Source organism: Chelonoidis abingdonii, chromosome 3 (genome assembly GCF_003597395.2).
Source record: "Chelonoidis abingdonii isolate Lonesome George chromosome 3, CheloAbing_2.0, whole genome shotgun sequence".
Taxonomy (NCBI): domain Eukaryota; kingdom Metazoa; phylum Chordata; order Testudines; family Testudinidae; genus Chelonoidis; species Chelonoidis abingdonii.
This window is the reverse complement of record NC_133771.1, coordinates 29,255,303-29,280,449: the sequence shown is the minus strand read 5'-3', so window position 1 is coordinate 29,280,449 and position 25,147 is coordinate 29,255,303. Positions and strand designations below refer to the sequence as shown.

At 40.6% G+C, this 25,147-nt stretch overlaps 1 protein-coding gene across 1 annotated transcript; it reads left to right on the top strand.

The window, feature by feature from the left end:
* The first annotated feature begins 1,122 nt into the window (after positions 1-1,122).
* TRIB2 (tribbles pseudokinase 2) lies at positions 1,123-23,266 on the top strand. The gene is made up of 3 exons (XM_032775179.2): positions 1,123-2,695; positions 6,977-7,269; positions 21,708-23,266. The coding sequence occupies exons 1-3, from the start codon at positions 2,426-2,428 to the stop codon at positions 22,174-22,176; spliced, it is 1,032 nt and encodes a 343-aa protein (XP_032631070.1). The 5' UTR covers positions 1,123-2,425; the 3' UTR covers positions 22,177-23,266.
* The last annotated feature ends 1,881 nt before the right edge of the window (positions 23,267-25,147 follow it).

The following is a 25,147-nucleotide window of genomic DNA, read 5'->3' as shown; positions in this document are numbered from 1 at the left end:
GTGTCACACAGACACAAAGGTCATTGCCCCAAACAGTGGATGCTATCTCCCAGAATCCCAGATAATAACCCTCCCACCTCTCATCTGTCACAAGTTACAAAACCCTGATTTGAGCAGTGAATGCCCAGTTTGTATTGCCCTGCGTTGCATCGCCTCACTGCTGCAGGGCAAAACCATTTCCATTTTCTGTTGCATGCGGCTGCTATTCGCGCCTGGATTGCACTCTTCTGCTTTTAACACTGCTCCCTTTGCTGGCTCCAGAACTGACAGGAAGCCAAACTCGAGGGAGAAAACATTGGGCCTGGGGAGCTATTCATTAAACTTTATATACATCCAAAATCAGTTGTAAAAACATAGGAGTTTTAACACGGAAAAGGAACCCCACTTGTGCTTAGAGGATGACTCATTCATAGGTTCCTTTATGTAATACAAATGAGTTTGCTCTCGCTACCTTCCCCTCCCCCCTACAGCACCTTTTAGGTTTGGAACGGTGATTAAACTAGTGCTGGAGTGAGGGCAACTCCTCCCACTTAATTACACTGGGAAGTCACTGCTGGTGCTTGCTTCAATATGTTAAGACCCACGTTGCTTGGAAAAACTGATTTCTTCATTGAGAAGGAAAAAAAAAAAAGCCTTGGGCTCTCATAACCTCGTCTAACACACACAGCATTCATGCATGCAAAGGGGAAAAAATGTTGGGTTCTTATTTTAGGAGAGTTTATTCCATTTTTATTAAGGACAAAATCTATTAAAAAAGGTTAATAAACCATCCCCAACCGCAAGGTTCACACAGTTTCCAACCAGCATATGCCAGATCCCAGGCAAATAAAACGAACGGAAAGCAGAGGTCAGTAAAACTCGACATGCACAGTTCCAAGAATTGACTCAGTCAGCTCCAGCAGCAACTACAAAGCTCCTATTTCACAGCCTGTGCTGCGGAAGGATATTTCACCTTGTTTACCCTGAAACCGGCTCATTCACTGTGAGAGTGAGTGGAGGTGGGGAGGGAAGAGAGGTGGGGGGGCAGGGTTGGCAGGATCGCTCTGTGATTGATGGTGCTTTGGCTCAATGAGGAGGCGTCTCTGTGTGGGGTGGGCTTCTCCTCTGAGCCAGTCCGCTGTGCGGCGGTGGGGATTGTGCAGTCAGCCTGTGCACTGGAGCACCGGGTAAATGTGCTGCTGCAGCTGCTGACATTGAGTAGTGAGGCATAGAGCGAGCTAGAGAGAGAATCCCAGCCACGTAAGTAACTATTAATACATGGTGGAGGGATGATGTCTTGCTGAAAGGGATCGGCCCGGCCATCCCTTTCTTCCCCCTTCTCCTGCCTCTAGGAAATATATCAGATCCTTGCAATATTTTTTGAGAGTGATTGCAATTTGTCGTCCCCCCTCCCCTTCACATTCTCCGACCCTAGAGAAAAGAAACCGCCAGGATTTTTCTTCCTGCAGTTTGTTTTGTTTTCTTTTGTGTGTGAATTCTATTAAAGCGCTTGGAGGCCCTGCGGGAAAACATACGAAAAAAAACCTCGTGCAATGGATAGCTAAGACTCTTGATCGTGTCCTTGATTGCACTTTTTCTTTGATTAAAACAACAACAAAATCTTGCGTTGCATAATTGTGTGGATATTTGTGCACATTTGTTTTGGGTTTTGCAGTTCATTCTGTTAAGGCAAAAAAAAAATCCAAGGCAAACCGAAGTATTTTTGCAGGTTTTTTTTATAGCTATACTGTATCTTTTGTCGGCTCTGCTGCTGCCGCTGACCGCTCTTTTAAGTTAAATGCTCTCTCTATTTTTTGTTGAATTTCTGGATAGCCCTTGCAATCAGAGGAAAGGTTCAGACGCCATCTACAGTTAAAACGTAGGCAACTTTTTTTTCTTTTGCCTGTATTAAAAAGAGAGAAAGAGAAAGGACAATCCAGTCCTTTATGCAGCACGTTACTTAACCTTTTTGGGGTTGAGCGTATTAAAAATTTTAGTAGGCGTTCAGGGCACCAGAGACTGATACCGAATCAGCCTCCCCCTTCTTTTCCCCCCCTCTTTGCTCTATTTATATTACAGCCTCCCTGCTAGGCTGCGTTCGAAAACCGAACGTTGCAGCTCTCCACGTTCTCAAATTAGTTACTTTGTTGCTCTCTGAAAAAAGACAAAATCCAACAGTCAAACGAGTCGGTTGCCGTACAAGAAACAAAAAGACCTGCGGCTAACTCCGCTTTTTTTGTTCACACGGTTCTCAGCACGCTGCTCTGAAGCTGATCCGCTTGCAAAACAATCGCTTTGATATTATTGTGGGTTATTATTTTTGGTACTATTTATCTAGGTAACCCACCCCCTTTAATAACACAAAGGCAGCTGCCGCTGGACTGGGAAGTGACTGATCTTAACCCAGGGGTTTGGTATATAACTTTGGTTCGTTCTTTCAATACCCATGAACATACAAAGGTCAACCCCTATCACAATAGCGCGATATGGGAGACCTCGGAATAAAAACCAGGATTTTGAAGAGCTCTCGTCTATAAGATCTACCGAGCCAAGCCAGAGTTTTAGTCCGAACCTAGGCTCTCCGAGCCCACCAGAGACTCCTAACTTGTCGCATTGCGTTTCTTGCATCGGGAAATACTTATTGTTGGAGCCTCTTGAGGGAGACCACGTTTTCCGAGCCGTGCATCTGCACAGTGGAGAGGAGCTGGTTTGCAAGGTAACACCTTTCTCCATTATCTTTTTAAAACCAGATCGTGTATTGATTTATATTTGATCGGATATCGACCAGCTCGATTGTTAGATCAATTTAAAACCAAACCCCAAATGAACGGAATTAAGCAGGCATCCTGTAACTTTCCCCCTCACTCTAGACAATGGCCACGTTATAACGGTGGCCTGGAGCCAAGCTGCCTTCTACCCAACATGAACTGTACTAGGAAGAACCATCTTTAAAATATGTTTAAATGTTAGTTTGATCATGCTATAACCTGATCCTTCCCCAGTCTCTTCAAAATGGAGCCCCCTGCTAATTTGAAGATACTGTGGTGTCTTACTTTATTTCTTTAGTTTGAAACCCTTGCAGGTTGTAGACAGCTTTGTCTGAAAAGTGATTAAAAATCCACCTTGAATTAATCCTGCTGAGCTGTGAGCCCTCGTTATTGAGGAGGTTGGTTGCAAATAGCATCCTCCCCCGTTGCACAATTCAGCAAGAATAAAAGCTGTACGCCTACGTTTTTTAGAAGCGCAGACAAAATACCTAAGCCACTCTTTGTAGACTGCCTGCTTTTCAACGCCCCCTCCCCCATTTTCTTTTAACATCCGAAGGTGACCCATGGGAAAAGGAAACCCACATGCCTGCACCTCTATCAAGCAATGTATTTCCCTTTCAGTCTGAGGGAATATTCTTTTCCCCTTTGTTCCTAAACTGCACTGGTTACATTTTTCATTGTCTCTGGTATATTAGACATATGCTCATTCATGTAAGCAGTAGCAGTGTGACTGTATAGCAAATTGCAACCCTGCAACATGCACTTTAATGCTTGTATTGTTCCCAAAATATATAATTATGCCATTTAGCAATCTTTTGTAAATTTCTGGTGTTGAGTTGTCTGTAATGAACAGTAGCCAGACACTCAAAATTATTCAAAGGATTGGTCATAACGTTGTTGATTATTGCATACTTGCATACTTTTAAATTTGATTCACAAGAAGTTATGGACTAGCACATATTGCAAGGGTGAGGTGCTAATTTACTCCTTTCATCTGTTTGTAAAAGATTTTGATTCAGAGGGTAATATAAATGGACTCCTCAATTATGAGTCATAAACCCTGATTTTAATGAAGATTTAATTTACACTTGATTTTTTTTGGAGAGGGGAATCTTTTGTCCTTGGAAGCTGAGTGATATTGCATGTTGTACAAATGCAAGCATTCTGTTACCAAAACAAATACAAGTTGAAATAGAATTTCTAGAATGAAAGCCGAATAGAGCTACATATTAGGACAGTTGCATTGTCTTATGAAGTAAGACTATCCTGCTGCTTCTCTGCATGAAATTATATAAAAACTTGCATGGTTAGTAGTAACTACATTGCTATGCTCTATTTTTAGCAAGTTTTTTCTCCCTTAGCTGCAAGTATTGCAGTGTTTCAGGATATTTTTATGGCAGAGTGCAGCAAAATTTCAGTTCCTCAAAGGGTGAATTTGTTTTGTTTTTCCATTGAGTCATACACTTTTAAGATGCTTCTTGTTATTTTTTTAAACTTTACACCATTCAGTTTCCTTCATAAGTGTGAGCCACTGCTTGTCATCCATACCCTGAAAATATTTAATTTGCCTTGAATCTCTAGTTTAACTGAGGAGTAGTGATCACATTCCTTTATTTTCCTCAATTAACGTATACTTTAAACCACCCTACAGTAGCATGGCTCCTGTTTGACAAATATCCTCCCCATTAAGACAGCTAACAAGTTTTACCGTCTGGTATCCTACTGAGACAGTCTTAACTAATTTCTTGCATGGGCATAAGGTGAAATAGCACACACATCCTGATGATATTCAGATCCATTTGGTTGCACCCACTAACTACAAATGCCATTAGTTGCTTCTGGGTTCAGTGGCATTTGAACAATGGTGTCTGCTCCCTTCCCCTTGTTAACAACTAAATCAGACTGCTCGTTATTGAACTTGTGTTGAACTGAGTCCAGGGATATTACATAGGTTGGCTGCAAAAAAGCCCTTTATAAAAAAAAACTTCTGGATAGTGACAGTATGATAGTACTTTAGAGAAACAAAACACATATGGTCTGTTGTCTTACATCAGAGACCTACTTGATCAATGTTCCCTCAGAACTGTGGAGTATAACATAGGTAGTTGGTGGTGTTTTTTTAAGGACGCTACAGTTGCATAAGAATTGTAGAAATGGTATTTCAGATGAAGACAGTTTAAAATACTGGGAGGTTATGAAAGGCCTTTTTCATTGTTATGGCAGCTACTTTTTAGTAATCCCAACCACTTCTAATGTGGTAGTTATTAAGTTTTTGAGACCTCTGCACAGATCCAAGTGTCAGTGAGTTTCCCTCTGGAATGAATTATGCAGTGGGGTTTTAGCAACAAACACTGAGTGCTGCCTTTGTGGTTTATCATGTCACCAGAACCCCTTGATGCTAATCTTCCTTCTTATAAAATGAGTTGGGTTAGTTGGGCGTCTGTCTGTCTGAATGACTGTTGCCTGTGATGGAGTATAGCAGCACAGGTAAGTGTATTTTGGCCCATTTTGTCAAGTGTCGTGCCATCTTGGAATGTCTCCTGAAGAGGGAATTTTGTCAAAACTGCTTTGAAGCATTAAAAACCTTAGTTTGTTTTAGAAGCTTTTTGTAAATTGTTGTTGAACCATGTCAGAAGACTTTAGTCTTAAAAGCTTTTAAAGCTTCAGAGGAAATGACAGTGATTGCCCCCCAAGGAGGCAAGCTAGGATGAAAAGCAATCATATTAATGGGAGTTTGGTTTAAGGACATATCAGCTCCTCTTAGTGCTGTTAACTAAACAATACAAAGAGTAGCCAGTTGCATCTCTAGTGGGACCAGATTACTGTTGCGAAAGTAGCAGTACACTCCAGAGTGTGTTGGACAGTAATAGTGTTTCTCTAGTGCTGGAAACCCTCATCCCTTCCTTTGTACCCTACAGTGCATTTGGGGTAGTATAACAGTATAATATAATACCCTCTTTGTCATCTGTTGCTCTGCAGTAAGAAAGGGTAAGCATTCTGTTGTTCTCTATGGAATCTTTCCACTGCTTTAGATTTTTTAATTGACTCAAATACTGATTCATTCATAATCACTAGACTATAGTAACATTTTATATTTGGATTTCCCAGCATCCTTTATGCATTTTTATAGCCCATTCACAAGATCATTGATAACCTGCTTACTGTTTAAAGTGACAGTCAACTTTTAAAGGGACATTCAATTATATTTGCCTCAAGATTTAATTACTTTTTAAAATAAAGCTTATATAAAGTCTAAAACCAGTATTTCCACAATGTTTTTCTGACCTTTGAAACACAATCATTGCAAAAGTGAGAATGTGAAAGTGAAACTGACTTCTCTGATTTTTTCTTGTTAGCAATGAACATAAGTAAGAGGAAGTAAACAATATTAATGGTGACACATTTGATTTTAAACATGAAAAAATGTTAAGGCTTTAAGGAGTTAGTAAAATAAGTAAAGAGATTTGTTGGCTTTAGTTTGACAAGATCTCTTTAAGCACAAGTCTCCAAAGATTTGTTCATGGTCTCTGAGGTCTTAGTTGGATTTCTTCAAACAGAAGGTTAATTTGATTACTTTTGAGGCCTGACATCTTATATATAACTATGGCTCTCAAACCATAATGTAGGTTACAATCTGGGTTTAATCACATATTGGGTCTTCAAGTCATTCACACTATTACTTCTGGAGAAAAACCTCTACTGATGGTATGGCTACACTTGCAGCTGTACAGCGCTGTTGTGGGAGTGGTCCCGCGGCAGCGCTTTGAAGTGCGAGTGTGGTCGCGGCGCCAGCGCTGGGAGAGAGCCCTCTCAGCGCTGCAGGTACTCCACCTCCCCATGGGGATTAGCTTACAGTGCTGGGAGCTGTGCTCCCAGCACTTGGGCACTGTTTACACTGAGGCTTTACAGCGCTGTAACTTGCTGCACTCAGGGGGGTGTTTTTTCACACCCCTGAGCAAGAAAGTTGCAGCGCTGTAAAGCGCCAGTGTAGCTAAGGCCTAATTAGTTTAGCATTCCCTTCCAGGTAAGGAGGTATAGTCTCTGGGCTTTTTTTCCCCCCAACGCCATGCACAAATGCACCTGCCAATTCCACACATGGCAAGAAGAGTTGTAAAAGCAGTGTACATACACGACAACAAATTTCTGTACAGTGCTGAGTGCCAGATATAACTACCACTTTGTACCTTTATGCTATCTTTAACCCTTGTTTTACTGTCATTGTTTTCTAGGTATTTGATATTGGTTGCTACCAAGAGTCATTAGCGCCGTGTTTTTGTCTACCTGCGCACAACAGTATCAACCAAATTACTGAAATAATTCTTGGGGAGACAAAAGCGTACGTGTTTTTTGAAAGAGGCTATGGGGACATGCATTCTTTTGTTCGTACCTGCAAGAAGCTAAAAGAAGAGGAGGCAGCCAAACTGTTCTACCAAATAGCTTCTGCTGTTGCACACTGTCATGATGGTGGACTGGTATTGCGGGATCTCAAACTGCGAAAATTTATCTTTAAGGATGAAGAAAGGTAAGAACTTTTTGCATGTTGGACTTGGGATTGCTGTTCGAATGGGTTAGTTTCTCTCCTCCTTGCTCTTCTACAGCCAACAAATTCTAGGTTAAGGTTAATATTACACTGTGTGCATTACTGTAACCCTATTTCTCTATGGCTGATGAGGGAAAAAACCCTGAAGATCTGTGCATCGATGCCTGGTAAGGAAGATGCTTTGTTTGGGACAGTTTCCTTCCTTTCCTCATGCTCTGCTACCATCCCATCTTTAGAGTAGGGGCGCCATATTTGAAGTGGGCATATTTTTCCTCTACCAACTACGTGAGGATTTTGAAGCCAAGTAGTATGGACATTTAGTATTGTTTCCAGATCTTCCACCTCTGCACTGTGGAATCCCCATTGTCCTGATTAGCAGTTGGCTTCTGGAGGAAGAGGCTGGCTGCATAGAGATAGGTTGTGTACATGGAGGAGAGAGTGTGTGCAGAGGCCTGTGGCAGATCCCCAAGATCTGTGGGATTTGGAGATTAAAGTTGCTGCCTGATCCTAAGAGGGGAGGAGGGAAGAATTGGCTTAATGGTTATGGCACTGCACTGGCAGGTCTGTTTGCTCTTGTTTGTGGCACAGACTTCCTGCGTGGCCTGCATTTACATAAAAGGTCTATGGTGGTTGGCTGTGTCAACTTTTGAGTGCTCAGCTTTCATGAGGCCTGATCTTCAAAGTTGCTAAGCAGCCACAGCTCCCACTAGCTTCACTTAGAGTTCAGGGCCCTGAGCTCCCCATGGGATTTGGCCTTAGGAGATCCATCAGGAAGGGGGATTGACGCTGACAAGAACCCTGAACTCTTTGAGGAGAATTCTCAGCATTGTTAATACCATTTATGACCAGAGGTGGCAAGGAGAGTGCAGTGATGGTTCTCCAAAACCAGCAGCACTGACTTTTTTTTTTTTTCTTTTCTTTTTCCTTCCTATCTCCTTGCTTTTGTGGTGAGATGGTTCTGGATATAAGTAGATGAAGGGGATATTGTAACAGACTTCAGACCCTTGAAGGTTAGAATCCTTTCCCTGTGGCTACCAGTTCCCATTAATTGTGTTCCATGATGCATTTCGGTAGTGATTTCTCACACATCATTGAGCCCTGCTGGAGCAGTGTGGAACATGGGACAAATATTAAACTTGAAGGTGACCTTCAAATGATTTAAAATAAAAGGGAATGGAAAGAGATGGAGCTTTGTGCTTTTCTTTCCTCTTTTATGATGTGTATTGTTTTGGGGTTGTTTTTTTGTTTTTGTTTGTTTTTTTCCCCCCTTTCTTTCATGAAGAAAATTTATGCCTACTTAGCTGCAGGCTGACCCAAAAGATGGAGGGGCCACACCAAAAAGGCATAGAGACAGCAATCTGCTGAGAAGTGCAGCCCTCATGCCCAGCTGCTGGAACCTGGGAGTGGGGGTATTATTCCCAGCAGGCTGTTCTTGACCCTGTTTGGGAGCTTCCTCTTTCAAATCAGTCATGGCTGAAAGCCTTCTGATCAGTTTGAAGCCCTTTAGCTGGCTCCTGGGAGAGAGAGGGAGTTCTCTTTCTCCACACAAGAGTCACTTCTAAGTTTTCTGTTGCTCTAACCTCCCAGTCCTGTGATTCCGTTGAGTGTTTGCCTGTTCTGCTCAAGCTGTATCAGAGTGAAATTGGCATTTTTACTGCTGTGCACAGGATTCTGCATTGCTTTAATGCAGGGGTCGGCAACCTTTCAGAAGTGCTATGCCGAGTCTTCATTTATTCACTCTAATTTAAGGTTTCGTGTGCCGGTAATACATTTTAACATTTTTAGAAGTTTTCTTTCTATAGGTCTATAATATATAACTAAACTATTGTTGTATGTAAAATAAATAAGGTTTTTAAAATGTTTAAGAAGCTTCATTTAAAATTAAATTAAAATGCAGAGCCCCCCGGACCGGTGGCCAGGACCCAGGCAGTGTGAGTGCCACTGTAAATCAATATGCATGCCACTTTGCGCATGCGTGCCATAGGTTGCCTACCCCTGCTTTAATGAAATAGGTCAGTGTCTTGTCAGTTTCATTTTTGTGGCTGTTCAGGAAAGCTATGAGTAGCAGCAGAAGCACTTGAGAGAGCCATCTGCAGGCTGAGGAAGACAGTGCTGCCTCAATTTAGATGTGGAAGTTTCTTCTCAACCATGAGGAATAGAAACTTTCTGTTTTTCTAATTAGAGTTTTATGGGTATTGTCAACTTAAAACTCAAAGTTAAATTTTGTAGAAACAGGCTTTTACTAAAAGCCTATTTAATTCCCATATAAACAGTTATTTAGAAACACATAGCTGTTCCCCATTTTCTCCTCCCACTGCAATACATAAGACCTTCTTCTTCTTCTCATCACTGGGAACTTAAGGGAAAAGAGCACTAGTGATTAACATTGTTACCAGTCTGAGATAAGTGCAAGATGTAAACAATTAGGTTTTTGCAATTGTCACTGTTAATTTTATTATTAATAAATATTTATATCGTGATAGCACGTAGAGGCTTGGTTGAGAAGTATAGTAAGAAAACTTGCATACGGCATTTTTAATTGGCAATGTCATTTTTACTCTGTTAATAAACATTTTTGCACAGAGAACATAATATATGCTCACAACATGTGTGGTTATATATTGTAGTGAGTGGGTGTTGATCAATGAGAGCAGAGTTACTATGGAACTTTGCCCTTTGGAAATCCTGCACTAAATGCTTCCTAAGAGCTGACTACATCATAAGGCACAAGGCCAAAGTATAGGTCTGTGTTGCACTAGCACTGCTTTATTGTTAACATTAATTGGAGAGTCAAAGCCCAATCAATTATTAACTAAAAGAGAATGTTTCTTCTGATTTTTAAAATACCATATGCTTAGAGGTTAAACGGCTGTTGCTTGTTATTTTTAAGCCAGTAACAAGAAAATTAATTTTCATCCAGGTGTGTCAGAATGATTTACATACATTAAACCATTTCTCATCTGAACAAATTGAGACCCAGTCAGGTGAAACAGATAGTGAAAGGCAGAAATAGAAGAACTAGATTCTATTTTTATTTTTCTTGACATGCTCCAAACCATCAGAAAGCAATCAATCATCACTTTCAGTCTGCTGCTGCTGCTGTATTTACTCTCTGTAAAATCTTCTTGCAACTTCCTAGTTCACTGAAGATGTTGCAGAGTGCATCATTCGGTGACATCCAAAATACCAGGCATTTCAACAAGGCTGCTACTGCTTGTGATGTTGCATTCTGAGAAACATCATCACAGAAACCAGCAGCCTGCTTGGAATGCATGGTATTTTGGATGTCACAGATTACTGCTGTCTGTGACATTTCTAATGAACCAGGAAGTAGGAGGAGGCAAATAAAAAGAAGTGTAAAATTGTATGCCTGCTGAATAACTTGGGCCTCTCAGCTCCTGCTCCCCGGGCCCTCGCTATTTAATTGGGGTCCTTCTGCACAGCTTTCTGTTCCTAACTCTCTTCATGTTTGTTTTTTGCAATGCATCTTTAATATACACGCACGCACGTACACCCCTGTTAAACTTTCCTTTAGTTGATGACCATCTGATCTTTATTTCTCTAGAAGCAAGGTTGGCACTGTAGCATTTGGCCAGCACTTGAGTGAAAATTCTCCCACTTTTTGGCTGCTTTTAGCTGAGAGCTGTAAAAGCAACTGAGGATTAGGAACCAAATCAATAAATCTATGTATTCTTCAGAAGTAGTTCAAATTCATTTAAAAAAAATCAGTTTCAGGGTTTCTTAGTGCCTACTCTCTTCTTTGGGCCTAATGATGTCTAGGAATACGTAATCAAGTCCTAACGTTTGAAGTTGTATTAAAAGCATGCACATTTAGAAGCTTTCTTGCCATTTCTGAACCTATATAACAGCTGTAAATTAGAAAGATGTAGGGTTTCAATCCAACAAGGTGTACCGAGTGCCCTTAACTCCCACTGAGCTCAATGGCAGTTGAGGGTGCTCGACACATCATAGATCTGAGCCCTAATTCCGTTCATGGCAATCTGGCGATATCCTAAAGCAAAGCTAGAATGTGATGGTGCATTAAGTTTCACACTCTCTCTAGTGTGCACATATTGGGCTTAGGATTCAGTTTTAAAGACCTTTTAATCTAAAATTACTGTTGCACAGTTAAAATCAAACAAAAAATGGGAAGAGTGATAGATTTATTTTCCCCCAGTGATTGTTACATCTGTCAGCTTCATTTGGAATTTGGGGGGCTTAGCACTTCTGCAAATCTGGCCCTAGGGTCTTACAGCTGTGTTAATTTATCCAGCTTTGAGAGCCTATATATTTGAGCATTGTTAATTGAATTATATGAAATATACAGATATGCACCGTAGTCAGGGTACTGCTACAATAGTACTATTGTGTTTCCTGACTTTGAACTATGCAATCTAACTGTTTTATGTAACAGAAGGTTTTTTGCATTTAATTTACCCTTTTTAAAATACAAATTGTCAGGGTGAAATGGACTGAGCTTAATGTTGGGATTTCAGAGTTAGACTTTTAAATTCATACCTCATCTCTGAAGAAGTAAAGACCTTTAAGATGTTGCTGTGTGGGTGGAAACACTTCATAAGGCTGGGTTAGAGAGCAGCTGCGCATCTGTTTATGTAGTGATAGCTGTGACTTTGCCATATAAAATTCAGGGCTAGACTTTCAAAACAGCTCAGCTTCCATGTAGGAGCTGACCAGCTTTTTGTTTGTTTGTTTTTTGGCGCCTAATTGGGAGCTATGTTGGGTGCTGTGCGCTTTTAAAAATCTGTTCCTTACATTTTAATTTTTAAAAAGTTGACTGCTGTGGAATAGTTGACACACTCACAGCACAAGATGTGCAAATACCACCTCTCCCTTTTACACACACAGAGCGACAGGCAGGTTATTGTTTTATAGGTTTGTGGGGCTTTATGTATGCTCATGTCATGAGATATTTTTCTCCTATAGACTGACCTAGCAGCATACTCTGTGCCTTTGAGCAGAGAAAATGTGCAGTTCTCCCAGCTGTTCTGCCCCCCAATAATGTCACAGAATGGTAACATCTTCATTGAACTGTGCTAAAAATAGCTGTGTGTCCAGTATTGCTGTATATGTATTTCATCAGTTTTATATAAAACATAATTGTTCCAGGAGGAGCCACATTGAAGATTTAAGAATCAAATCAGTCTGTGTATGTAGCATGCTCTTTGCGTTGGCTTTCCTAACATAAGTATCACTTCTCCTATCAAGGAATTATTAATTTCTTTATAGCATTTTAAAGACTTCATTTATATTAAAATATTAGCTGTCATAATGTTTGAAGCATGAGGACCTTGCACATTAATCGTTCTTGATAGGGAAAATGAAAATAATATTGGTATTCCAGATATTGTAATTTTTCCTTGTTCTTCTAGTAAATATGGGAAATTGCATGCAGGTGAGAGTTAATCAAAATAAGTATAACTTGACACTTCGTCCTATGCCAAGGCAACACATCCAGCACAATCCACTAATTTAGAAAGCCTGTGGTAGTGTAATATGTATTTATTTGGTACACTGAGCAGTTTTATATTGTTTTCTGGAACTGTTTAGTTCCTTGGGACCAGTGTATTCTGCTTTAAGGTAACTTAGTTCTGTTCTTTGGCATCTTAGCACAGTAAAACGGATCCCACAGATATTTGGAGCGGAGATTTAATTTGCTGCATACTTACTGGCTATTAAGGCAAGGTCTACACTACAAATGTACACTTGGTATAATTATGTCACTCGGGCATAAAAAATTCACCCCCCTGAGTGACGTGGTTATACTTACCTAGCTGCCAGCGTAGACAGTGTTGTGTTAACCGGAGGGCTTCTCCTGTCAACATAGCTACCATCTCTCCCGACGGTGGATTAACTGTGCTGATTGGAGTAGCTCTCTTATTAGCATAGTAGCATCTTCACTGAAGTGCTACAGCACCACAGCTGTCCCACTGCAGTATTTTAAGTGTAGACCTGCCCTAAGTGACTCTTTCTCTTATTTTGGGTAGTGCTGTTTCTCCCCCACTCCTCTCTGTCCACCATGCATCCTCCCCACACACTCCTGTATTGTAGTGCAGTCCGCTGGTTGCATTCTGATGTTAGCAACCTTTAACCTTGCTTAGAACACACAGTGAACAAACAAGATTTCTAGGAGTTAGGGAAACTGTTCAAAGAGCTTTCAATTGTAGCAATGGCAGTTGTGTAAACAGAGCTTTCTTAAAATAAAGATGCAGAAACAAAAGTGGGTTTCTTTTCTAGACCGCTCTATCATCCTCTTTTAACCTAATCTCAGAGGAAAGGTGTAGCGTTAAATAGTATAACTTGAAGTGTGGAGGGTCTAAGCATAGATCAAATCTCACTCCAGAAACTGAGGCTCTTTCTCATTATTTTGCCTTAGTGTGTGGGAAGGCTGGATTGTGTCTTCTCAGGCAGTAAATCCTCATTCATCAAACTTCAAATATAAAACAGAACAGTTAAGTAACTTCTGTCAGCAGCCAGGTTCATGATCCCTTTGCTTTCTGTGTCGTTTGATTGCTAAGCCTCCTTTTTGATCCAGATTTTTATACGGTGCCTTTTTGCTAGAGTCCGTGAACCAATCGACAAACCTTAAGCCTCAGAATGTCCTTGTGAGGTAGGCAGATATTCTCCCCATTTTATAGAGAGGTGAATGTGGTCATTGTGGTTAAGTGATTTGACCAAGATCACAAACAAGGGAGTAGCAGAAGCTGGGAATAGAAGCCAGGAGTCCTCTCTGCTGTTCTAATCCCAGTACTGAAGCACTGGTTTCTGGGAGAGCATGGGAGCTCCAAATTGACCAGACAGCGATTAGAGAAGACTGGGTCCTCCAACAGGAGTTGACTATGCCTTGTGGAATACCTGCACCACTCCCACCTATCTGGAAGGAATTTTCCCCCTTCCTCTCTCCCGCTTCCTGAGACCACCTTCCATCATTCCCACCTCCACAGGTATTTACCGTTTTCTCTGAGGGGTCTGTTACTCTTTAGTGCCTAGGTGCCTCCACACTCTGGTGTGCTTGAAGCGCATACATGATGCTTCACTCAGTCTATGGGCACTCTCCTGTGATTGGCACTCCTCTTCTCGGGTGTTTCAGACAAGTCAGCAAGTGGCATGCACCATGTTCCCTGAGAGGGCTGCTCTCCCTCACCTTGTGCTGAGGCGATAATACTGCATCAGCAAACTCCTGAATGAACTGTGTAATTCTGACCATGCTCAGCATTTTGTTTTGAATTCAAGTCAGTCACGTTCTAGTTGCATTGCTGACTTTCCGCAGGGTTTTTGTTGTCGATGGTAACTAATTCCCCCTCCCTCCCATCCCCTGCAAGTTTTGATTACTGGACATTTGTTTCACTTAACCAAAATAAGTATTTGGCCAATATGCATTGCCTACATTTTCAGAAGTGGCTAGTGTTTTTTTGGTTGCCCAGCTTGAGATACCTGAAAGGTGCTTGATTTTTTCAGGCCGCCCGCAGCGCCCAACATTTTGTGAAAACCAGCCTCTTGTAAAGTGTCTCAAATTGAGCACCCAAAATCTAGCCGTTTTTCAAAACTCGGACTGTTTTCCATAGATCCAGTTTTGCGCAATGTAAGCTGTGGGTGCTCAGCACCACTGATAATCAGGTTGCTTATTTAGTGTGTCTCCTGAGGCAGTAAACTTGGGGTTAGTTCTTGCATTCCTTGTGGACAGCTATCTTAACTGAACCAAATTCCTGTCTTTGTTCCTTCCTGCTGCTCCTGGTGTAAAAGGCTCTGGAGAACATGGTGGATACAGGTGCATAGAGTTGCAAGTGGAGCCTTTTAAAACCATTGATCTCTAATGCGATCTAAGGAAGATAAGTGAGTTCAGATAGCCACCTTATCCCAGATCCTTATCAAATAATGGAATCCTTGTGGTCTTATCCTTCACTGAAAAAAACTGAGATCCTCTTGAGTTAGAAAAGTACAGAACCGGAACTACATTAACTTTAGTGAAGGTCTTGTGTCCTAAATCTATAGGAACACTGAAGGATGCATTATAAGGTACTTCTACTGCAGGTTTATCCTGAATGCAGAGCAGTCTGGGCCTCATTCTTGGCTGATGTGAGCTCAGATGATGTCAGTGGAGCTATGTCACTTTACACTAGCTAAGGTTCTGGCCCTAAATTTCTAAGCCATGCTTATCACACTGGAGTCTGAGCAACTGGGTTGAAGTTTGCACTTGCAGAGGCATTCTTCTAAGGATAGTGAGGGAATCTGCGCAGTTCCCATTACTGCATGGTAGTGGGGTGGTGGGAGAATCTTTCCATTCCTTTGGTAATACGTATCCTCCAAAGCTGCGCTGTTTGAGCCACCTCCCTCTTGCTCCTTGCATTTGGAGAACTGCCAGCCTCCGCCTTCAGTGTGGAGCCTAATCCCTACCGAAAGAGTTCTGTGACATAGGGGAAAGGAGGATTAATACTGAGAATGCAGCACTTCCCGCTTCTGCACTCCATTGCTAAATTGTTGCAGGGGGAGGGAAGGGGTTGTCCCCTTTGCCCTGGGTAAGATAGCATGGTCCTTGGAGCAGAGATGAATTTTGAACTAAATTATTATATGTTCACGTTAGCAAATATTGGGATTTAATAGTGTGTGTATCTAAAGTAGATGTTCACTTCAAACCGCTGTCCTGGTTTGTTTAAAAGAGGTTCTTTTCTCTTATTTACAGTAGTCAGTTCGCGGCAAAGAATAGTGAGCAGTGCCAGCGTTTTCTCACAAATCTGATGGCACAGTCAGTCCATGCTCAATTTTTGCCTTTTAGAGTGAGCTGCTACTAAATTACCCTGATTGGACTTGATTATTGGCTCTGTGGGAGCAATTCTTGATCCTGCCTGAGTAGTCTCTGTCGCTGGAGTGGGGAAAGAGTATGGCTCAACAACAGTCTCTGTTCAGTGAGAGCCACGTCTGTGGGGGGCCAAAGGAAATGCCATTCTGTCCTAGGCCAGAATGATGTTGCCTATGACATGTGGTCATGTGGATGTGTTGCGTGTGTGGTCTAACCTAGGAAGGAGTCTTAGAATGGAAGGGATAGTTTGTGGGGAGGAGAAAAGATTATCATTTGACATTGGTTTGCTCTCTAGTGCATAACTATAGAGATGTGGACAAATGACTATAGAAATTGGTTTCTGGTCTCTTGGAGCATAGGGCTACTGGCTAAATTACTGTCATTCCTGAACACTCACTCCCAACAATGCTTGACTAGCAGGTAGGTAATGTACCTACCAAGTTAGACGTGAGAGTAGTTTCTTGCCCCTTTCTTGGAAGCAGCTGGTATTGGCTACTGGTGGACCACTGGTCTGGTGCAGTATTGCAGTCTCTATGTTCCTAAAATGTTAACCCTACCTTCAGCTGCTGCGGCCAAGAAGTCAGTTTCCGTATACACTGTATCGGAGAAATGTAAGAAACAGATGCTGTTACTAATCACCCCTTCAGTTCATGCATGGCCTTCCTAACTATAGGGCACCTCAGAAACACCCTTTCATTCACACTGTATCTGTTGAATGATCAGTTTTTTCCCTTAGTGGTAAAAATGAGCTTTGAGGCCTCTGAATAATTCCACTGATTCTAGTTCTGGAAATCTTGTTTGTTTTTTGGAGAACATGACTGAAGCTGGAGTGTGATTGCAGAGTTTTTGTGGCTCTGGCTTCTGTGTGTTAGAAGGCAGTGCAGTAATTTGTCCGTAATCCCCAAACTCTGCAGGGAGGAATAATGTGAATCACTGTGAAAAAGTGTAGGCTGTATGATAACAAAGCTGTCTGCCAGGAACTGATGCCAACTCAGGAGGTTACATTGAAGAATCTTCTAGAAGAGGTTTAATTGATCAGGTTTTGTTACATTACTGAAGAGCACAGTCTGAATGCAGTCAAGTAATGAATGGCATATTGATAAGAAATTCAGAGTGGTATTGTTTTTCATGGGTTTCCCTGACGGTTTCTATGGGGACAAAGACGCATTTCCCGTCTGAGTACCACTGCTGCCCTCTGATTGCACTTCTGTGGTTTCATTCACCAGTAATGGGAAAGCGTTCACAGGCAGAATAGCTTCCCCTTTTTAAATAGCCTTGATTCAGGGTTGTATTTTTTTTAATGCATTAGGCTAATGCGGTGTTTTATCAATGATCTGATAGATGCATAATGTTCTTTTTCCAAGTGCTTATTCAGTCTCTGCATTAAAACTTGAAATTATGTACTATAATTATGCAGGCCTTCACAAAAGTCTTTGTTGCTCTACAATACATGTCTAAAGTGACTCTCATCTGGCTTTGGCAGTTGTGTACATCTGAACTTTAGGGATTAATTTTGCATCAGCCATTCCTATAGTACTTTTTAAACACTGTTCCTGTTTCTGTCAAGTGGATTTATTGGGAGAAAGGAAGGATTTTAACTGCAAAATTAATTTTTTTTAGTTTTCTTTTATTCCAAATTGGTAACAACACAATGTGAAGAGTTTCAAAACTGATCATGAATTCATTTTAAAATACTTGCTCTAGCCTGCTAAGAATCAAATTTAGGCTTGTCTGTTTACTCTGAAACTGGATGACTTTCCTACCCTTTGCACAGAAACCTACATTTTCAGGAATGACTAGACAGCCCAAAATTGCTAATGTGACGTGCTTTAAAAGGGTGAGTACTCATGCCTTCTGAAAATCAGATGTTTTAAGTTAGACACTCCAAAACAGAGGCATCCAAAAGCTCTTGTCACTTCTGAAAACAAAGGCCAGATTATTTTTCTCCATTGCTTTAAGTACTAAGGAGGTTGGGTTTCTCTCTTTTCTCCACCGAACTCACTGAATATGGGTCTTGGCATCTAAAGCGTTTGGAAATACCTGCACATATTCTGTGTCTGTGTGTAGACAGCTTTATCATATGATTGGTTTCCTCATACCCTTAATGTTGTTCCCCAATAGGTAAAATTTTTTCATTGTTGTAAATTCATGCTGGTCTTAGTGATCTTTCACAAAAGCAGCCTAGCTAACTAAAATGTCCGAGCAGTTCATGGTATGTGAGTAGGTGCTAATTTATGTTCAGTACACCTGATGTGGAAGAACTTAAGAAAGCAAGCTACTAGTTTTATACAAAGTGAAATGCAAATATACTAGCTTGCATGTTTAGTGATCACCTTCACTGAAACACTGCTTCTAGCAGGGCCACCATTTCCTTGCTTTAATCCATAAATAAAAAAGAGAGAGAGAGTGTGTGTGTGTTTGTAAAATATATATATATAAAAAGATTCGAGGTGGTCTGTTTGTGTTTCCTGAAGTCCACTCTGTTCAGAAGGATGAAAACATGGCTGTTTGCTTCATTCACTCATAGATTACAGTGGAGCAAGCAAAAAATGGTCAGCTGCTCTTCAGTTTACTAGTTTAAACCAAACTTGCAATAGCAGGCATATAGGGCTTGATCCTGTAATGCAGGGCACCTTGCATAAGGCTCAAGGTCATAGTAAGGTTTTCTGTTTCCAGTGTGTGTGCGCGTTGCTTGCTTTTATAACAAAGGAAGCCTCTTCTCTCATTGGATTTCTTAGGAATCAAATATTTTTAAAGGGAGAGGAGCAGTCTTTCTGGTCCCACAGCATCAGTTTTATATGGCACCACTCAGTCACAAGAACATAAATGCTTGGGAATTCAAATAACTTGGTTATAAAAGTAAAAAAAAACACACAAAAAATACTCACTAGTTCGTCTTTCTCTTTTTAATCCAAAGCTCTATTGGAAATGTAAAGTATAAGGGAATAAATACCATCTGAGTGTCAACAGTACAGGGAAATATGTAGGGGTGCATGTATTGGATTCCCTCCCACTAGTTGTTTATAAATAGAATACTCCTCTCCAGCCTGTGTGTGTCTGTGGTGGTGGGGGGTGTATTTTACTCGGTTAGTTAACAAAGGTGAACTGATGGCTTTGCTGCTTGGCAGTTTAGTGACCGAAGTGCACATCTGAGTAACTCTGCTCTACATCTTGGTGGAAAATATGACGAGCTACAGTACTGGGACCACCAGTCATGTCTCTGCCTTCAATTTCAGTCCCACTTTGCCCTGTGCTTTTTCTCTCCTGTCCTTTGTCCTTTTCTCTCTTCTCTCTCTCGTCTTCCCTCCTTTTCTATTCTCCTGTTTAGATAGAGGAACAAGTGTATATTTAGGATTGCAGAGGAAATCCTACCAGCATTCTTAGTCAGCTTCCCTCTTCAGTCCTTTTGTGCATAAAGAGGTTCTGAACTTGACACAGAAGGAAGCTGACCGTGATCTTGCAACTTTTCCTGTTTTGAAGTATAACTGCACTGGATTATTATTTGGAATTCTAAAGGTTGGTTGCCTGTCCATTGCCACCAGAGGTGTCTGTAAGCCGGCAATGGGTAGTTAATTAGGAAGCTAATGCGTGGCACACATCCCATCACTGTGCACTAAGGGAGAAGACATTGGCCTATTTAATCATAGAATAAGCTGCCTTTATGTACTGTATTTAGGAGTCAGGAATTCTGAATTAGGTATTTATGACTTCCTTATTCGAGGCATGTTGCCAAAAGGGCTTTGACCTCGACTAGTAAATGTCTGTAGATGTCGAAATGGTCTGAGGGTGGTTGGAGAGTTTATAGAGCAGTCTGCTATATAGCACTTTACAACAGAATGCCCTGACTGGCTTTACAAGTGTCGCCCTGAGCCATCCTGGATCCAGTTCTAAAGCCAACATGGGTCATGGTTGCCTTTACTACACAAGCCCAAGCAAAGTTCTCAGTAAACATTTAAGAAATAGGACTCCCTTTTTGTGTCTTAATACTTAGCAACAAGGTGCTTTGTAATGAAGGGCTGCGGCCTGCAGTCTGTTCACAGCCCCACCTGTGAATTTATGGTTTTGGAATACTGTCTTGTACAGGGCCTGTTCTTGTCCTGGGGCCTACCAGGGATCAATGATGACAAGAGACTAGGACCATATTAGCCAATGTTGGGTTATGATCCCTGATGTGAATGTTTTACATTGAACACTCTGTCTCATAAAAGAAAATCCTGATTAAATGTCATGCTTCTTTTCCATTCAGAGAAGAAGGATTCCAATGTGCTTGCATTACACTAAAATTGTTCCTAAAATACCTGTCATTACTGGCGAATAAAATCTATAGACTAAAGGGTAACTAGTGTCAGTGTCCCATCTGTCAGTGAAAAGGGATCTCAACTTTAAATGCTATATAGATATGTACAGTTAGACTGTACTAATACAGTAATGTAACAAGGAAGCTTGGAGTCATTTTTCACTTTAGTTTGAAATAAAAAGAGAATTTGCCACTGCAGAGATTATTCTTGCATTGTGCTAACAAGTGCATGACACTTCAGATATGAAGAGCTTCCAATCTAGATACGCCATTTATATGGTCCTGCTGAAAATCGTTTTTTGTTAATCTGTCCATCACAAAGAACTGTATTGCCTTCCTTCTTTCTCTTGATTCCCCTAAGCAGGATAGTCTTGTTTTAATCTGTTAAATACCATTTTAACATACCTAACTAATGTGATCCTATTTAAAGGAATAAAGGAATGTTTGGGAAGAGTTAAATTTTATTTGTATAGTTCATTCTTCCTGTATTGTGTGTTGGGGTTAAAGAGAGAAGATATTTTAAGGTGAGATTGTGACTTAATTATTCCAATTAACTTCAATGGGACTAATGTGAGTGACTGTTCACCAATGTGAATAAGGGAGCTGTACTCTAGCCCTTAGCTAGTATGTACCTTTTTGGTCTATGTGAGGAAAAGGCTATGTTAATTATTACTAGTAGATTATTACTGTACCAGCTGCTCCTTGATTCTGAGCTTTATCCTCTTTCGGATGTCACTTCACCATACAGACTGTAAGTGCTTCATCTGAAAGTTTTAGTCAATTTGTAATAAAAAAAATTCTGTAGTTTTTGTAAGCTAGAAGCTATCTCTTGAGTTTTAGTGAACTGGGTAATTTCCCTCTGGAAACAAAGAAACCACCCTAACTTGCATAATAAACGGGGAAGAATCAATGCCACAAGAACAATCTAAAACACCCCCCACTCCCGTTTGTTACAATCTTAGTGAACTTGGCAATGAAAGACTCCACCAAGAGCAAGAGCTCTGGAATGACTTCTCAGGCATACCTTACTATAGTTAACTGAAGTCTTGTTACCAAAAAGTGTAGGCTCGTATGATTGGGGTTATATTTATTCTCTTAATAAAATCAAGTGTCTGAGTGGGAGGGAAGAGACAATGCACATGTTACTATAAGTAAAGGAAATCTTAGCCTGAGAATGGGGATTCCAAGCTGATGCACCTTTTTAGGATTATTGATTTTTCTGACTTATTATTATCATAATTGTGTAACTGCAATAGTCTGGAATTCATCAGTGGGTTTAATGGTTGCCTCTATTTTCTTGCCCTACAGGACTAGAGTAAAATTGGAAAGTCTAGAAGATGCGTATATTTTACGAGGAAATGATGACTCTCTTTCTGATAAGCATGGATGCCCGGCCTACGTGAGTCCAGAGATCTTGAACACAAATGGCAGCTACTCTGGCAAGGCAGCAGATGTATGGAGTCTAGGTGTCATGCTTTACACAATGTTAGTTGGACGCTATCCTTTCCATGACATTGAGCCTAGTTCTCTCTTCAGCAAGATCCGTCGTGGGCAATTTAACATTCCAGAGACTCTTTCCCCCAAGGCAAAATGCCTTATACGTAGCATACTGCGCCGGGAGCCATCGGAACGGCTGACTTCACAGGAAATTCTGGACCATCCCTGGTTTTCTACAGATTTTAATGTCTCTAATTCAGGATATGGTGCTAAGGAAGTATCAGATCAGCTGGTGCCTGATGTCAACATGGAAGAAGATTTGGACCCATTTTTTAACTGAGCACAAAGACTGATGTTCAGAAGGTACAATGACCTAGAGATGGTCACATGAAGGAGTCCTTCCTGACCGTGTTAAATCACATCCTGCATCAGCCTAGCTTGGTAGCAAAAGACACTTGGAGTTCCTTGGTTTGAGAAGGAATCTCCACAAGGAGCTAATATAACAAATGTAGCATGGGGACAGATTTTGGGGGGAGGGAGCCTTGCTATCAGGTTAGATTGATTTGGAGGGCGGGGCGGGAGGCAGCATGGAGCAATTGTAGCTTCTCACCTTTTGGAGCCAAGGAGACTGACTGCACATGCCAATTCCAGTGCAGCTGTATCCCTCCTATTTCTGTTTCATTAAAATAGTTGCAGTTCACAACAAGTAGAGAAACTTTTTGCCTCAACACGCATCTTGGCATCGCACTGTTAAATATTTAACTTCAGCCATTATTCAGGGAAAGTTCAATTGGCAACTCTTTTTTTTTTTTCTTTTTCTTTTTTTTAAAATCTGATGTCTAATAATTAACGGGATTCATTTAAGAAAAAATTAGATGCACATAGACATGAAAAGTGGGTGCTAAAAAAATAAACAAAAGTTCAGTTCATGTCTCTTGATAGCTATTTTCAACTCATATTTCTTCTAAATATACTACTTAATATTCTTGTCAGGAAATGACATTTTAATGCTTTGTTCCCTTAAGGGGAAATAACTGTCATTTAACAAGCTGTTCTGTTTTGTGTCAAATGGTTTGTTGCAGGAAGCTATTATTACTCAAACTTCCAGATGCATTACTGCTATAATAGTAAAAGAAGAAAAGAAAACCTGTATTATTTCTAAAGGGTTTGAAATACTGGCTGCCATGTTTGCCATGCTGCATGTGTGTGACTGTAGAGGGCAGAAAGCCCTTGTATCAGTTCTAGATTCAGAACCAACCTTTTGTTTAACTGACTGGCCCACATGTAAATAGAGGGCTCTTTATTGAAGAAAAACATTAACATTTTTCTTTTGAATTCCTCTTGAGAAGGCAACTGTTTTATTTCTTTGGTTTTGGGGGGTTATTTTGTTATGCCCTGAATAAGAAATAAAAGGGTATTAATAAGCTGAACATTATTGTAATATCGATACTTCTCCCGAAACATACACAGTAATATGCACCTTTTTGTATTGTCAAGACTTACTCTATTTATTGAAGAAAATGTCACAGTAGTGATGTATTAAGCCAGTACTTCAATTACGGGTTGACTTGGGATGACATGTTACATGCTGTAGTTAACACATTTCTTTTCTGTTCAGGTATTTCTGTCCCTGAATAACTTTTTATTTAGCTTTTTTTCTAGATAGCTTTATTTGATTTAGACTGGCAAATGGTTTTTAATTACTGCTTTTATATTGCTGTATGATATTGAAATCTCTTGGCATAAATATTTGTGTTTCCAGTACCTCAGTTGTTCTGATATTACTGCCTGTATACGTTTTGTGAAGTGGTCATGTTTTTTGGGTAGGTACATGTGGACTCTGTAGTATGTAAATGTTACTTGAATTTGTGCTCAATTATAGTATGTGGCATGTGCGTACAGCTGCTTGGCATTTGACGTATGGATGCTATTTGCCTGCCCTGCAGGGAAGTTACGGTCCCACTCTCGAAGATGTTTCACGGGCCTTTATCAAAAGATGAAGCTAGCTGCAGCTGACCTGCCTTGGTTCTATTTTGGTAACTAAGAATATAAAGGGAGTATGTTTTTAGACTCTGAAGATGGTGCTGTGTCAAGAAGGACTTTTTTTTTTTTTTTTTTTTTTTTTTTTAATTTTATAAGTACCTTGTAGGAGGAAAGATTGGTGATGTGCATGGTGGGGTTTTACTGCCTCTGGTGCTTTGTCATGTATTTGGTTTAATGTTTTTGTCCTAATCTCTTCAATAAATAAAATTGTGCATATTTAACTAAACCACAGTTGTGAAGGATTTTTTTTATATCTTCCACACTTCTGCAGCAATCTTGCCCATTTCTCATCATTTAGCTTGTATCATCTCCAAACTGCTGCTAAGTGCTCATTAAACCTGTAAAGACAGGCCTCAGATAGCTTATCAAAGAACGCTTAAGTCTTCAGACCTAAATGTCACAGTTTAACTTCTGCGAATGAAATTAGTTTTCTTGAGGCCTGCTAAGATGTCAGGATAAGACAGTTTCCTCTTGGTGCACCTGAATAGCGTCCATTAATGAGAGTTATGCTTCTCCAGTGAGACAATGTAATTTCTTTGCAGGATGAATGTGCTGTCTTGCTCCTCAAGTCAAGAGGAAATACCGATAATTACCAAAGTCCAACATGTCATGGTACCCCTAAATTCCATACCACAGGAGCTAAAGCCATGGCTGAGGAAAGCACTGTCTTTGTTTTGCACTTGAGTCTCCTACCCTTACTCATGTTGATTAGTACTTTACTCCTCAAGTGCTTCAGTTGTTCTCAGTAGAAGGTGCATTTCAGGGTGTACGAGTAAGGTTGTTGGAATCTGAGCTTTCATGTATAAAATAGTGCAGGGTTCTGAAAAAAGCATTCTGTTCTGGGCATGTCTGCTGGCGTGAAGAGCCACTGCAGACCAGAATTCACACCTAGAGTAACGCTTCAAAATAATGGTACATTCTGTGAAAATCCACTCCTTGGTACATATTACAGCCATTAATACCATGTTGGCTAATTCTGTACCACGCTGGTTCATCCTAGTTTATTTTCTGGCACACGTCTTATATGCTGGGTGGTTGTTGTTTGAGAAATACAAATTGATCTTCACAGTGACGTCCTACAATGTCATTAATATGTGGAAACTCCTAGAGAAATTAGCTTTTAAATGATTTTTGTGTCTGCAGCCAGGGTTTAAATTACTTGAAACTCTTTCAAATCAAACTCCTACAATAAATGTGCTTTATAGGAAAAAGCAGATTGTGATCCTGCACAAAAAAGGAGATTTGGAAGAGGGGGGTGTCTCTTCCCT